The following is a 16,014-nucleotide window of genomic DNA, read 5'->3' on the forward strand; positions in this document are numbered from 1 at the left end:
ATCCATTCTAAAACCCCTTTAAAATGTAAATCCTTCGGGTGAGCAGGGCTGGGCACAGGGAGCCTTCGGTGCTGGGTGTCAGCAGGGAGGCGAGGCGGTCTGCGCTCCCTGCACTGCGAGAAATTGGGGATCCGGGGGTCCCCAGGGGACAGCGCTGTGCCAGCCCCTCTCCAGGGAGCCCCAGAGGGGGCCGGTGCCAGTGAGGGGAAACGAAAGATCGGTGCGGTGAGGAGGAGTGGGGTGGGATGGAGAAAGCCCCTCTTGCCACATTTCCCTCCCGGCAGCCTCGCTCCAGGGCCGTGCCCGCTCTGCCGCAGGGAGCAGAGTGGCACCGAGCGGGCACGGCCCTGGCACGGGGCTGGCAGTGTCCCCAGTGTCCCCAGGGAACACCGCTGGAGCAGAACCTGCCGGGGAGGCTCCTCAGGGCTCTGTGCGCGGCCTGTGGGGCTGCTCCTGCCGGGACTTGGGCTGGGGAGCACGGCAGGAACAGCGCTGGGAACAGGGGTGGCACAGTGATGGGGACATGGGGACAGAGCTGGGAACATGGGGCAGTGATGGGAGCACAGGGCGGTTATGGGGACACGGGGCAGTTATGGGGACATGGGGCAGTTATGGAGACACAGGGCAGTTATGGAACACGGGGCAGTGTGGGGATACAGGGCAGTTATGGGGGCACGGGGCAGTGTGGGGATACAGGGCAGTTATGGGGACATGGGGACAGAGCTGGGAACACGGGGCAGTGATGGGAACACAGGGCAGTTATGGGGACACGGGGCAGTGATGGGAACACAGGGCAGTTATGGGGGCACGGGGCAGTGTGGGGATACAGGGCACTGCTGTGGCATTTGCCATGGGAGCCAGGGCCATGGCACAGCAGCGAGGGGAATGTCACGGTGCTGAGGGCCATGGCACATCCCTGGGGAGGTGGCACGGTGCCCAGGGACGCTGCCCAGCCCCGCGGGCACAGCCGGGCCGGGCGGGCAGGAGCCCATCCCCATCCCCACATCCCCATCCCCACATCCCCATCCCCATCCCCACATCCCCACATCCCCATCCCCACATCCCCATCCCCATCCCCACATCCCCACATCCCCACATCCCCATCCCCACATCCCCACATCCCCATCCCCATCCCCACATCCCCATCCCCACATCCCCATCCCCACATCCCCACATCCCCATCCCCACATCCCCATCCCCATCCCCACATCCCCATCCCCACATCCCCATCCCCATCCCCACATCCCCATCCCCACATCCCCATCCCCACATCCCCATCCCCACATCCCCATCCCCACATCCCCATCCCCACATCCCCACATCCCCATCCCCACATCCCCACATCCCCATCCCCATCCCCACATCCCCATCCCCACATCCCCACATCCCCACATCCCCATCCCCACATCCACACATCCCCATCCCCACATCCCCATCCCCACATCCCCATCCCCACATCCCCATCCCCACATCCCCACATCCCCACATCCCCATCCCCACATCCCCATCCCCATCCATCCCCACATGCCCACCCCGCCCGCCGCGGCTGCCGCAGCTTCCCCAGCGCTCCATCCCCACTCCCACTCGCGCATCCCTCGCCCCCCGCTCCCACATGCAGCTGCCAGCTCACGCGCAGAGCTGGCTCCGCGCGTCATCACCGCCACCTCCGCTGTCCCCACGCAGCCCCCCGGCCCCGCCCGGCCCCGCCCGGCCCGGAGCACCCCTGGGAGCCGCGGGCACCGGCACCGGGAGCTGCGGGGCTGGCACGGCTCCAGAGGGGAGCCGGGGGTTCGCTCTGCAGCCGCTGCGGCTCTGCCTGATGGGAAACGGGAGCTAAAGGAGTAATTCAGCTCTTCTTTCCAGGCTGTGATTCCTCCAGCTGCGGGAAACCTTTGGAGCCGAGCAGCAGGAGAATTCCCAGATGCCCTTCTAATAGTGCCCACCCATGCTAACCCCCCAGACGTGTTCTGATAGTGCCCATCCATGCTGGCACCCCTCCCTGGGCTGCATTGCTTGGGGCTGCTGTGTTAGCGCCAGGCTTCGGGGGACACACTGCCAGAGCCCTGCAATCCTGCCAAAGGGAGGGTCAGGAGGGGAAAACGCTGGGAGCCGAGGCTTCCCCAGGCTGTGGGTGAGGGCGGCTGAGCAGCAGGCACAGGGAAGGGCTGCCTGTTCTTCTGCAGCACCCTGATTGTTCTCCCCGTGTTCCCAACGTGCTGGCACCGGGCACAGCTGGTGGCACCTGGGCCAGCGTGTGCGTGCTGTCTGTGCAGCCTCTGGCATTTCTCCCGAGTGCCCTGAGCTCATCCCAGCTCCCACCACACAGGGGCTGAGTGTTGGTGCCTCTGCAGCCCCTCAGCAGTGACCATTGGCCCAGTGTTGGTGCCTCTGCAGTCCCTCAGCAGTGACCATGGGCTCAGTGTTGGTGCCTCTGCAGCCCCTCATCCCAGCAGTGACCATTGGCTCAGTGTTGGTGCCTCTCCGGTCCCTCATCCCAGCAGTGACCATGGGCTCAGTGTTGGTGCCTCTGCAGCCCCTCAGCAGTGACCATTGGCCCAGTGTTGGTGCCTCTCCGGTCCCTCATCCCAGCAGTGACCATGGGCTCAGTGTTGGTGCCTCTGCAGCCCCTCAGCAGTGACCATGGGCTCAGTGTTGGTGCCTCTGCAGTCCCTCATCCCAGCAGTGACCATTGGCTCAGTGTTGGTGCCTCTGCAGCCCCTCAGCAGTGACCATGGGCTCAGTGTTGGTGCCTCTGCAGTCCCTCATCCCAGCAGTGACCATGGGCTCAGTGTTGGTGCCTCTGCGGCCCCTCAGCAGTGACCATGGGCTCAGTGTTGGTGCCTCTGCAGTCCCTCAGCAGTGACCATGGGCCCAGTGTTGGTGCCTCTGCAGTCCCTCATCCCAGCAGTGACCATGGGCTCAGTGTTGGTGCCTCTGCAGCCCCTCAGCAGTGACCATGGGCTCAGTGTTGGTGCCTCTGCAGCCCCTCAGCAGTGACCATGGGCTCAGTGTTGGTGCCTCTGCAGCCCCTCAGCAGTGACCATGGGCTCAGTGTTGGTGCCTCTGCAGCCCCTCATCCCAGCAGTGACCATTGGCTGAGTTGGTGCCTCTGCAGCCCCTCAGCAGTGACCATTGGCTCAGTGTTGGTGCCTCTCCAGTCCCTCATCCCAGCAGTGACCATTGGCTCAGTGTTGGTGCCTCTCCAGCCCCTCATCCCAGCAGTGACCATTGGCTCAGTGTTGGTGCCTCTCCAGTCCCTCATCCCAGCAGTGACCATTGGCTCAGTGTTGGTGCCTCTGCAGCCCCTCAGCAGTGACCATTGGCTCAGTGTTGGTGCCTCTCCAGTCCCTCATCCCAGCAGTGACCACGCTGTGCCTGCCCCTGGCAGCAGGATCCTGCACCCACCTACTCCTGAGCACCATCCCCACCCCTTTCCATCCCAGCAGGCACCAGAACCTGGGAAACCCCGGGCAACATCCCAGCAGATCCATGTGCTGATAAAAACACGGTGCAGACCCATGTCCAGGCCTGGTGCAGATTTAATTGAATGGGAATGAGATGTATTTTATGTCCTTAAAGCACATTAAGTGCTTGGAAGTTAATTGGTATTTAATTAGCATAAATCAAGCACTTTAATAATACTCAAGGAAAAACAACGTGGTGTTACAGATGCTTTATCAGAAGTCACCCTGACAAACGGAAGATGAATGTGCCCAGCACATCAGCACACGAGGCTGTGCACGGGCTGTCCCTGTTGTCCCTGCTGTCCCTGCTGTCCCCTGCACTCGGCACCGCAGACAGAGGCGCCACTGCCCTGCAGGGACCTGCCGAGCCCCTGCCCTGCGCCTCCGGGGAGAGGTGCCTTGAAACCGGGGTGCAGCAGGGAGATGGGGCTGGGATGGACCTCAGGCGCAGGAGGGAGCCGGGCTGCGGGATGGATTTGGGTGCAGGATGGATTTGGGGCACAGGATGGATTGGGTGCAGGCAGTACCCACGGTGCAGGATGGATTTGGGTGCAGGATGGATTGGGTGCAGGATGGATTTGGGTACAGGATGGATTTGGGTGCAGGATGGATTTGGGGTGCAGGATGGATTGGGTGCAGGATGGATTTGGTGCAGGCAGTACCCGCGGTGCAGGATGGATTTGGGGTGCAGGATGGATTGGGTGCAGGATTTATTTGGGTGCAGGCAGTACCCGCGGTGCAGGATGGATTGGGTGCAGGATGGATTGGGGTGCAGGATGGATTTGGGTGCAGGCAGTACCCGCGGTGCAGCAGGCTGCCCGGCGCAGAGCAGGCGCAGCCAAGCGTGCTTCCTGCGGGCCCGAGCACCCTCTCGAAAGGGGAAGGGGGAGCAGGGGGAGCAGGGGGAGCAGGGGGAGCAGGGGGAGCAGGGGGAGCAGGGGGAGCCGGGGGAGCAGGGGGAGCAGGGGGAGCCGGGGGAGCAGGGGGAGCCCGTCACGCCCGGGGGCCCAGCCCCGCTCTCACGGAGCGCTGTGCCCCGGCAGGGCGGGGACACGCTGGGGACACGCTGGGGACACGCTGGGGACCCCCGGCCGCCGCTCCCCTCCCCTCCCTTGGCGGAGGAAGCCGCGGTTCCGCTCCGCGTTCGGTTCGGCATTTTGGGGCCGTTGCCATGCCAACCGTCCCGGTGACATCGCCGCGCCGTCTGTCTCCTTTCGGGGCCGCACCGGGGCGAGCAGCGCCGGGTTCCGCTCCCCGGCAGCTCCCGGGGCTCCTGCCCGGCCCGGGGGTGCCGCAGCCGCCCCCTCCCCCCGAGCCAGGGGCGCTCCGTCCCCGGCCCTCCCTCACCCCTGCAGCTCCGCAGCGCCGTCCTTCCCTAAAGCCCTCTCTGTGCCAGCCGTGCCCTGCCAGGGTCACCTCCCGGCACGGCAGAGCAGGAAACGAGCTGAAAATAGAGCGGTGACATTGGCAGCGCCCTGCCAGCCCCACGGGGACAGCTGGGGACTGCCCTGGCACTGCCAGAGCCGCCGGGGGCAGCGGGAGGAGGCGGCTGCCCAGCGGGCACAGGGCTCCTGTGGGTGCCCGGGCACAGCTCTGGGCGTCAGACACGACGCAGGGGCAGTGCCAGAGCAGCCTGGGGCACCACGAGGCTGCTCCCGGTGGGGCAGTGCCATGGCAGGGCTGGCAGAGCCCCGTTTCCATCCTCCCTCAGGAGGAACCGTGGATGGCCCAGGGGTGCCAGGGAGGTGCCAGGGGGGCAGGATGAGGGGAAGGAGCAGGAGCAGGAGGTTCCACGCTGGCTGGGCTGGGCTGGGCTGCACCCACTGCCCATGGGCAGGGCCCTGTGCCCGCTGTCACTTGAGGAGCAGGCGGGTGGCCTGGTCACCCAGCAGGAGCCTTTGGGAGGAAAAACAGACAGAAATCTGGGGTCGGCATTGCTGCCATGGCAAGGGTACAACAGGGACAGGGGACAGCACCAGCCTGAGGCTGGACACGTGTGGGCACAGACTGGGCCTTTGCTGCCACCCTGTCCTCCTGGGAAGGAAAAGGGAAAGCCTTGGACACCCCTCTGGAAAAGCATCAGCTGGCAGCCCTGCCCGACGGAAGGGGCAGCAGGGGCAAAGGGAGGCTCAGGGTGCCAGGGTGGCAGTGCCAGGCAGTGCCAGGTACCAGCCCCCCGACCAGCAGCGCGGCCAGCATGGGCCCCACCCAGTAGACCCAGTGGTAGTTCCAGCAGTTCGCCACCAGAGCCGGCCCGAAGGCCCGGGCTGGGTTCATGCAGGCTCCGGACACGCCGCCCCTGCAAGGGCACGAGGGGAGCGGGGTGGCTGCGCCATGCCAGCAGGACATGGGGCAGCAGCCTCCCCTTAGTGCGGGATGGGGCAATGGGGCAATGGGGTGGGCAGCAGCATCCCCTTAGTGCTGGGATGGGGCAATGGGGCAATGGGGTGGGCAGCAGCCTCCGCTCGGTGCGGGATGGGGCAATGGGGTGGGCAGCAGCATCCCCTCAGTGCTGGGATGGGGCAATGGGGCAATGGGGTGGGCAGCAGCATCCCCTCGGTGCGGGATGGGGCAATGGGGCAATGGGGTGGGCAGCAGCATGCCCTCGGTGCGGGATGGGGCAATGGGGTGGGCAGCAGCCTCCCCTCAGTGCTGGGATGGGGCAATGGGGCAATGGGGTGGGCAGCAGCCTCCCCTTAGTGCTGGGATGGGGCTATGGGGCAATGGGGTGGGCAGCAGCATCCCCTCAGTGCGGGATGGGGCTATGGGGCAATGGGGTGGGCAGCAGCATCCCCTCAGTGCGGGATGGGGCTATGGGGCTATGGGGTGGGCAGCAGCATCCCCTCGGTGCGGGATGGGGCAATGGGGTGGGCAGCATCACCACCCCCTCCGTCCCTGGACCCTTCCCAGGGCTCGGGTGGGCACTGGGCTCTGCTCAGGAAGGCTGCTCGCCGCTCGCGGCTCACACACAGGAGCAGGGCAGAGATCGCAGCTTTAGGGTAAATATTTGCCGAGGAGTTTGTGCAAACATAGCCCGGGGTGCTGCCGGAGTGGTGGGCGCCGCCTGAACCCAGCGCTCCATTAACATTTCTGATTGCGTGCGCGCTCGTTATCCTGGCACGGTGGCACCGGAGCCTGGCAGCGCTGCCAGCGGTGCGGGGACACGAGGGACGCAAACCCCCCTGTTTGCTCAGGGCTTCCCAGGGCAAACACGGCCCGGCAGGCCCGGGGTTGTGTTATCACCCATGGCGGGGCTCAGGGGCTGTGCCGGCTGCGGGGACACGTGCGGGATGAGCTGGGGCTGCTCCTGCTCCAGGCTGAGCCCGGGCTGCTCCTGCCCCAGCCCATCAGCTCTCCCAGGCTGCCAGAGCGCCCGCTGGGCCCATTTCATGGACTCCCCGGTCAGGGGAGGGCCCTTAGTGTGGCAGGGGGCAGGTGCGTCCTGTCCCATCCCATCCCATCTCATCCCATCCCATCCCATCCCATCCCTTCCCATCCCATCCCATCCCATCCCATCCCATCCCATCCCATCCCATCCCATCCCATCCCATCCCATCCCATCCCATCCCATTATCCCATCCCATCCCATTATCCCATCCCATCCCATCCCATCCCATCCCATCCCATCCCATCCCATCCCATCCCATCCCATCCCATTATCCCATCCCATCCCATTATCCCATCCCATCCCATCCCATCCCATCCCATCCCATCCCATCCCATCCCATCCCATCCCATCCCTATGGAGGGTGCTCAGACCTGCCCCCCCTTCCACCCCACACCCAGGGTCCCTCCTGAGCCCTGCCCGGTGCCAGCAGCCGCTGGTGGCTCTGTGGGCACAGGGCACAGGGCACGGGGCACGGGGCCGGGCTCTCACCCTGCCAGGGCCGCGGCGGTGACGGTGAGGCCGATGCACAGCGGGGCCAGCGGGGTGCGGGTGCTGCCGTTCACGGCTCCCATGCACACCACGAGCAGCAGGAAGGAGCTGAGCACGATCTCGGCCCCCAGCACGGCCGGGAGCTGCTCTCGGGCCGTGGCACTGCCCGGGGCTCCGCCGCTGGCGTTGCTGAAGCGCTCGCTCGGTGCCACCGCCTGCGGGAGAGCCAGCTGTGCCCAGGTTGTGCCCAGGCTGTGCCCAGGCAGTGCCCAGGCTGTGCCCAGGCTGTGCCCCGGCCATGCCCGTGCCAGCAGGGGAGAGCCGGCCGTGCCCAGGCTGTGCCCATGCCAGCACTCGGGCTCGCCGCCTGCCGGGGCAGCGTGGGCGGCTTAAAGAGGAGCTAAACTGTGGGGGCAGAGGCAGCCCCGAGCGCCTGGCACGAACACGCCTGACCGAGGAGGCTCTGGGCACCGCTGGGCACCGGGGGTACCACTTTGGGCAAGGAGAGAGCCCCGGTGCCCAGGGGACGTGTGGGGCCACACAGTGCTGAGAACGGGCAGCACCGAACCCAAATGGACCCTTGAGCACAGTGCTGGGGGAACGGGCACGGGGAAAGGGCTGGGTGGGCACGGCAGTGCTGCAGGGGCACCCCAAGTCCTCCTGTACCCCCTCAGAGGGCACAGCAAACTCTGCAGCACAGAGCCCGCAGCAGGCTGGGGAGGTCAGGCCAGCCGGGCAGGGCAGGGACAATCCCTGTGCCCCAGGGATCTCCTGGCTCTGTCCCTGTGCCAGGCCAGCTGTGACAGGGCAGGGACAGTGCCAGGTCTGTCCCTTGGCCAGGCCAGCTGTGACAGGCAGGGACAGTGCCAGGTCTGTCCCTTGGCCAGGCCAGCTGTGACAGGGCAGGGACTCTCCTGGCTCTGTACCTGTGCCAGGCCAGCTGTGACAGGGCAGGGACAGTGCCAGGTCTGTCCCTTGGCCAGGCCAGCTGTGACAGGCAGGGACAGTGCCAGGTCTGTACCTGTGCCAGGCCAGCTGTGACAGGGCAGGGACTCTCCTGGCTCTGTACCTGTGCCAGGCCAGCTGTGACAGGCAGGGACAGTCCCCCCGCCCCAGGGACACCCCCAGTCCGTACCTTTGCCAGGCCAGCCCCGATGACCCCTCCGCAGAGCTGGCACAGCCAGTAGGGGACGAGCAGGGTGACGTGCAGCCCCCCCAGCAGCCACACGGCCAGGGACACGGCGGGGTTGAAGTGGCCTCCGCTGCCGAGGGACAGAGAGAGGAGCATCAGTGGGGACTCGCCCTGCTCGGGGTCAGTGCCATGGCTGGAGCCACGGACGCTTTCCCAGCCTGCAGGAAAGCAGGGTCCAGCTATGCCCTCTCTGCAGAGCAGCAGGAATGCAGGGTGGGCACACAGCCCCTCCTGCAGGGACACAGGGACGGTCTGAGGGACAGGGTCTGGGGCTGTGTCACTGTGAGCACCTCTGCCAGGGCACAGCTGCAGTGCTGGGGCTGGCACCAGCCTGGCACAGCTGCAGGAATGCAGGAATGCAGTGCTGGGGCTGGCACAGCCTGGCACAGCTGCAGGAATGCAGGGCTGGGGCTGGCACAGCCTGGCACAGCTGCAGGAGTGCAGGGCTGGGGCTGGCATAGCCTGGCACAGCTGCAGGAATGCAGGAATGCAGGAATGCAGGGCTGGGGCTGGCACAGCCTGGCACAGCTGCAGGAATGCAGGGCTGCGGCTGGCACAGCCTGGCAGGACATCCCCCATCAGAGCAGGGCTCTCAGTACCAAACCCAAATCCTTCACGTCAAAAAGCACAAGGCAGTCAGACACAGAGACCCTCTAATTAATAGTGATTACCATGAGACACGGGTTAATGAACAGGTTTCATAACTGATCAGCCTGGTAATTGCTGGTGATGAGTCAGAGAGTCTGGGATCCATCAGCACATCTGACTGCTCCGCTGGGACTGAGCCCCCGGAGAGCAGGGAGCTGGGCTGCTGGGGGCTGTGCCAGGGCTGGACAGGGCTCCCCTGGCACCACCAGGGCTGGGAGGGAGCCTGGGCACAGGGGGGACACAAACCCACCTGGGGAGCGGCCTGGATGGGGAACCCACCCCGAGCAGGGCTCCTCTCCAGCCTCCCTGGGCTCCAGCCTTTCCCTGGAGGGTGCCCAGCCCTGGCACAGGTGCCCAGAGCAGCTGTGGCTGCCATGGATCCCTGGCAGTGCCCAAGGCCAGGCTGGACAGGGCTCGGGGCAGCCTGGGACAGTGGGAGGTGTTCCTGCCCATGAATTTGGTGGGTTTAAGGTCTCTCTGCTCCAAACCATGTCAGGATTCAGTGTGAACTGCAGCCCCCAGTGCTGCTGCCCTGGTGCCCGTGCCAGGTCTGTGCAGCAGGGCCCAGCTCAGGAGTTCCCCGGCACAAACCCCACCAGGGCTGCTCTCCCTGCCCCAGGCCCTGCTGAGTTACCCCCCCATGGCTCCGGGCTGCCCCTGCCCCCGCCCCTGCCCCTGCCCCTGCCCCTGCCCCTGGCCCTGCCCCTGCCCCTGCCCCCGCCCCTGCCCCTGCCCCTGCCCCTGCCCCTGCCCCTGCCCATGGCCAGGCCAGCCCGGGTGTCCCATCCCTGCAGCTGACACGGGGAAGGCAATGGAACCCCCCAGGGGCCCTCCCAGCCTCTTCCTTGGGGACAAATCCACATCTCAGCTCCACACAGCAGCTTTTCAATGAGCAGATTCCTCTAAACGCTGCCTTTGAGTAATTGAAATCCCCTTTTAATTTTTTTACCTGAAAATACCCAGAGGAGGAGCACAGCTGGGTCAAAATGTTTAGCTCTGACATCCTTGTGAAAGGAGTCATCCCAGCTTCACAGAGAATCACAAAATCACAGAACGCCTTGGGCTGCAAGGGCCCTTAAATATCTCCGAGCTCCAACTCCCAGAGGAGAATGCTCCCGTCCCAGCCTGACCATTTTGTGAAAAGGGGCTAAAAATGGAAACGCTGCCATCCAAAGCCAGGCGAGCAGCCCAAACCCACAGTGCTACTGATGCCACCAAAGATGCCACCAGCGCTGCCACCACCCCCCAAGGGCCACCCAGCTCGCAGGGGCTCCAAAGGGGCACCCCCTGTGCCCCGTGTCCCTTACCTGATGTCCCCCAGCACGGCCACGGTGGCAGCCAGGGCCAGCCCGTGTGCCAGGGCGGGCTGCAGCCTGCCCGTGCCCCCCGGCTCCTCCAGCGCTGCCAGGCAGCCCGTGAAGATGAAGAGGGCAGTGCCCAGCAGCTCTGCCAGGCACGGCCGCACGTGGCGCTCGAAGCGGGGCAGCCGTGGGGCACAGGGCTTGGTCTGGGCATCCATCAGCTCCTGCAGCGGGCACTCAGCACGGGAGTGCCCCGCACAGCCCAGGGCACGGCTGGCACGGCTGGAGCGCAGCCCAGGGCACAGCTGGCACGGCTGGAGCGCAGCCCAGGCACAGCTGGAGCGCAGCCCAGGGCACAGCTGGAGCACAGCTGGCTCTGCAGGAGCCTCAGCAGGGACCCAGCCCAGGACTGCCCCGAGTCTGACGGGCAGCTCTGCACGGCAGGCTCTAAATACAGATCGGATTTGCATTGCTAAGGAAAAAAAGGGGCCATAAAAGCTGCAGGGCCGGCCCCCGGGGGTATCAACGCTCGTTATCGCTGCTGCAGGGCTGGGGGGTTTCTCCCTGGCTGGTGGTGGGGTGGTGTGGGGGCTCTGCCAAGGGTCAGGATGGGGCTCCTGCCCTGCACATCTGGAGTGTGGCACCTGTGCCCAGCCGCGGGGCCTGCAGGAGCCGCTGGGGAACAAACCCAGGGGAGCAGCCTGGGACTCTGCTGGAGCCAGAATGCAAGGCTGGCTCAGGAGGGAAGGGAGCTCTGAGAAACTGCAGCTGGAACTGAGAAACTGCTGCAGTGCTCCGAGGCACTGAGGTGCTCTGGACATCTTGTGCCAGCCCCTGCCCTGGCACAGACACCTTCCACTGTCTGCAGCCACGGGGCACTGCCAGGGATCCATGGCAGCCCCAGCTGCTCTGGGCACCTGTGCCAGGCCTGGCACCTTGTGAGCGGAGACCATCAGTCAAAACTCCTGCAAAGCTCAGCCCTCATCCTGCCCAGGGCTCCAGGCTGGGGGTTCCTGCTCCTCCTGCACTGCTCTCGATGAAGACGAGGGCAGCGGTGCCAGGGGATCCAGCAGCCACTGCAAAGCTGGCATGGATCAAACACTGATTAAACATCAACATTGATTAAACCCTCCCTAAACCCTCCTCATGCCAGCGGGGATCACTGCTGGAACAGCAGATTCAGCCAGGGCAGGGGGAATGGGGCACCCCCAGGTACCAGCACCTCACAGCCCACAGCGCCCAGCAGGACCAGCACGGCTTCACTGGGAGGGTTTGAGCCGGGCTGAAGGGACCCAAGGGATGCAGATGTGGCCGATTTGGGGCATTGATTGAGAGGGATCGGTGTGACCCCCACCCAGAGATGGGCACTGCCAGGGCGGTGCCAGGGCAGCTCCTGGAGCAGCAGGAATTGCCCAGGATGCAGCCAGGGACCAGCCCAGCCCTGCAGGATGGGCCCTGAGCCTGGAGCGAGCTCCTGCAGCCCGTGTTTGTGCTGCTGTGGGGATTGGGGTTTGCAGGAGCTCCTCTCTCCTGTCAGCAGGTAAAGAACCTCCCTGGTTTATGGTGTTGTCACAAGGCCCTGGGGATGGGAAGGAAATTTCCACTGCCTGTCCCTGTGGCCACAGTGCAGACAGGGGTCAGGCAGGAGAATCCCAGTGAGGGCACCCCTGAATGAGCCCCCAGGAGAATCCCAGTGAGGGCACCCCTGAATGAGCCCCCAGGAGAATCCCAGTGAGGGCACCCCTGAATGAGCCCCCCCTGACCCAGTGCCCCCAGGAGCTTCTTCCTACAGCCAAGAGCTCCTGGCATCACCCACAGACACAGCTGGCATGTGGAGGGACAGCTGGGTCTGCCTGCCCTGGGGGCCCCCACAAACCCCAGACCTGTGGGACAGGGATTCCATCCCATCAGCTCACAGGGCACTGTGTCCCAGGGCCAGCTCCCCACAGCCCCATGGAACCCATCTGTCCCATGGCTCCCCGCATGACCAGTGCTCCTTTGGGAAGGAATTGAGCTTGGGCAGAAGGAATCCAGATTTCGGTTATTTTGGGGGTGGTTATCATGAGACATCAATGTAACACACTTCCCGATCTCAGCTGCTCCTTCCTTGCAGCAGCTCCCAGGGCACTGTGCAGGCACTGCCAGGAGCTGGGCAGTCCCAGACCCCAGACCCCAGACCCCAGACCCCAATCCCAGATCCCACAGCAGCAAGGGTGAGCCCCAGCAGCCCCAGGACCCTCCCTGGCCAGCAAAGGCAGCCGGTGGCAGATCCAGGTGCTGCTGGGTGCCCCTGGCACAGGAGGTGCCCAGGCCGGTGCCGCCGTGCCCACGCTCTGCTCCCAGCACCGTGGTGGCCTCAGAGCACGGCGAGGTCACAGCCCAGAGCCAGGATTAACCCCTGTCCTTGGCTTTTAAACATTTACCACTCTGGGGAGCGGGGATGTTTGCCTGAGCCCTGCAGAGGAAACGCTCCACACTGAGGCCACAAAGGCTTCAATTCCTGCTGAGCAGGGGCCTGAGACAGCACTGAACAAAGGCACAGCCCTGAGGGAAGGGTTCCCTTTGCTGGCAGCCTCAGCACCTGCCCCGTGCCCACAGGTGCCCCAGGATGCCAAGGGCAGAGCCCTGCCCTGAGCGGGAGATGGAATCCTCAGCACCAAGGTTTGCTCGTATGGAAACTCTGCCCGTGGGAAAAGGCGTGGGGATGAGAACAGATAAATCTGTTCCTATCAGCAGACACTTATTTTTGTCCTTGTTTGGGCTTGCACCGATTTGTTAGATAAGTGACAATAGCAACTGTGTCAATTAGTACAGGAAGTGGTGGCACCAAGCAAGCCAAGGCTTCCAGAAATGGTTTTTAGGAATCACAGGGAGCGTTTCCCTCACCCATCCGCCTGGGCAGGACAGCCAGAGCACCCCAGTTTTATCCACCCCCAGTGTTTCACTCCTCCCCTCATTTCACTGAGCAGATCTGCCACCTTCCCTTTGCTTCCTTCCCCAAACAAACCAAGGCACCCAAATGAGGATCCGCACAGAAAACCAGATCTGAGGGTTGGATGATCTTTTAATGTCCTTTCCAACCCAAACCGTTCTGGGATTCTAAACCCAAACCACCCAAACTGCAAAAGCTCAGGCAGGCACTAAAGGACATCACTGAGTGCTGTTAACACAGTCCCAGAGCCCCGGGTTTGGGCTGGACACTGAATCCCACCTGTGCCAGGGCCTCCCACCCTCCCAGGGAAGGATCTCATGCTAAAATCCAATCTCAACCTCCTCCCTGCCAGTTTGAATTCATTCCCTTTTTCCTGTCACTCCAAGCTCTCGAAGCGCTTGGAGTGCTCTCTGTGAATCAGCCCTGGTACATTTTAAACACCACAATTCCAGCTGGCATCCATAGAAAAGTCATTCCAAAGCGTTCTGGCGCTGCACAGCGTGGTGCTGCAAGGAGAGGCCCAGCGAATGCAGCTCGGGGTCAGCTCTTTCAGAGAGCCATAAAGAACCAGAGCAGCTCCTCTGACACTGCCTTATCTTCCCCGTTTATCTGAGAGTCCCCGGGATTACACAAGGGGCTGGAAGAGAACTTCAGGATGGTTTGCAGGGATTACACAAGGGGCTGAAAGAGAACTTCAGGATGGTTTGCAGTGCACAGGTGAGGTGACCTCTGCCCCTCCCAGAGCCCTCTTGTGTAAGAGTTTTCCTCCCATGGCTGCCTCAGAGCAATGGAAATTTCCAGGGATCCCCAGGGCAGGCTGAGCGCTGCCTGCTGCAGAGCAGGGATGGATGGATGGATGGATGGATGGAGCTGTGTCAGTCCTGCAGCCCAGGCTGGTGTTTGAGCTGGCAAAATCACCTCGAGGAGGATGAAGGCACTCAGGCCTTAATTCTGTATTTCACATTCTTAATTCTGGTGCTCAGCATTAAACCCACCAGGATCCCCCAGAAGGGGTGGATGCTGCTGGTCCCCCCAGCCCTGCACATCTTCCCTGCAATCACCTGGCCCCTGGCTGTCCTGGTTATTTCCATCCTCAATAACCACATCCTCCTGTGCCCAGCAGCCCAGGCACCTGAAAACTGTGCAAACTCGAAATGGGAGCTGGTCACTCTGCAGAGGGGCTGAAACCCCATGCACTGAGCCAACCGCTGCTTTTCCTTCAGCTCCTAACGCTGGGCAAGCCCTGGCAATTAAATAAATTAATTTCCTGGAGGGCAGCTTCATTTATCATCTGTGCAGAGCGAGCAGGCCATGCTCAGGGATGGGCAACGTGGATGGGCACAGGGGCAGGGCAGGGGCAGCACCCAGAGCAGGGATCCACAGCCTGGAGTGAGTGTGAGCAGCAGCCAGGAGTGAGTGTGAGCAGCCAGGTGTGAGTGTGAGCAGCCAGGTGTGAGTGTGAGCAGCAGCCAGGTGTGAGTGTGGGCAGCCAGGAGTGAGTGTGGGCAGCCAGGTGTGAGTGTGAGCAGCAGCCAGGAGTGAGTGTGAGCAGCCAGGTGTGAGTGTGCAGCACAGCAGAGGCTCTGGGAGCTTTGGCAGCAGTGAGTGACTCCCCTTCTCCCAGCTGGGGGCTGAGGGGCCAGCAGGCTCCAGCAGGGCAGGGCACCCCAGTGCCTCCCACCCCAGGGATGCTGCAGGGCTGCAAATCACACAGGCACCCAAAATAGAGCCGAGGAGCTCCAGATCTGCCTCACGCCAGCAGAGACATTATTCCCCAACACAAAGGGATGAAATCATGACAAGAGACACAAAAGGCTGATGGAGCCAGGACATCCCTGCAGTGAGCTGTGCTCCAAGCCTGTGAGATGAAAAGCAGCAGCTCAGGGGGTGTTCCCAGGGGAAGCAGCTCCAGGAACAACGTGGATGTTCCAGGGCAGGTACACCCAGCTTGGCTCCCACTCACTGAGATGCTGCAGGAGGCTCGGGGAACACGGTCCCAGAGGGGCCTGGCCACAGCCAACTGATAGCAGAGATGGGATCTCGTGCAACTCTGAACTCCTCACTGAATTCCAGGAAAGGGCAGGACAGGGCTGGTGCCTCTGGGCATCAGTGACTGCCCAGGAAGGTCCTGCAGGGCAGAGGGGATGTGGGGCTGTGCTGGGCTTTGGGTTCATTTTTAATCCCTGAAGGAAAGGGATCACAGCATCCCAGAATGGTTTGGGCTGGAAGGAATCCTAAAGCCCATGCAGTGCCACCCCTGCCATGGCAGGGACACCTCCCACTGTCCCAGGTGCTACCAGCCCTGTCCAGCCCAGCCTGGGCACTGCCAGGGATCCAGGGGCAGCCACAGCTGTGCCAGGGCCTGCCAGCAACTGCTTTAAAAAACACTCCTGGTGAGAGGAAAAATGTCACTAAAGCAGATAGAAACCAGTCATTTCTCGCAAGGAAAACAGGAGGCAAATTATAAATACTAAACATTTATTATTTTTCTCATAGGAAGGTTGCAAGATTCAATTTCAAACAACAGGACAAGGGTTTTCATTGCTGTTGGGATTTTGTTTTGCTTCTTGTAAGGGGAGAGAGAGAAGGAGGAACTGGGG

At 63.3% G+C, this 16,014-nt stretch overlaps 1 protein-coding gene across 1 annotated transcript; it reads right to left on the bottom strand.

The window, feature by feature from the left end:
• Positions 1 to 1,626: 1,626 nt before the first annotated feature.
• AQP8 (aquaporin 8) lies at positions 1,627 to 10,700 on the bottom strand. Its single transcript, XM_058035787.1, has 6 exons — positions 10,489 to 10,700; positions 8,477 to 8,603; positions 7,342 to 7,556; positions 5,634 to 5,763; positions 4,264 to 4,334; positions 1,627 to 1,816 (listed from the first exon to the last, which is right to left on the bottom strand). Exons 1-6 carry the CDS (start codon positions 10,698 to 10,700, stop codon positions 1,627 to 1,629), a joined length of 945 nt encoding a protein of 314 aa, XP_057891770.1.
• Positions 10,701 to 16,014: the final 5,314 nt, after the last annotated feature.

Source organism: Melospiza georgiana, chromosome 16 (assembly GCF_028018845.1).
Source record: "Melospiza georgiana isolate bMelGeo1 chromosome 16, bMelGeo1.pri, whole genome shotgun sequence".
Classification (NCBI taxonomy): domain Eukaryota; kingdom Metazoa; phylum Chordata; class Aves; order Passeriformes; family Passerellidae; genus Melospiza; species Melospiza georgiana.

Excerpts from the sequence above, each read along its gene's own strand:
- AQP8 (XM_058035787.1), bottom strand. The coding sequence starts at position 10,700 with ATGGATGCCCAGACCAAGCCCTGTGCCCCACGGCTGCCCCGCTTCGAG. Across the intron at positions 4,335-5,633 it reads CGCTGCTGGTCGGGGGGCTG|AGGGTGCTCGGGCCCGCAGG; the intron begins GTACCTGGCACT and ends TCCCCTTTCGAG. Across the intron at positions 1,817-4,263 it reads GGCAGCCTGCTGCACCGCGG|GCAGAGCCGCAGCGGCTGCA; the intron begins GTACTGCCTGCA and ends GTTTCCCATCAG.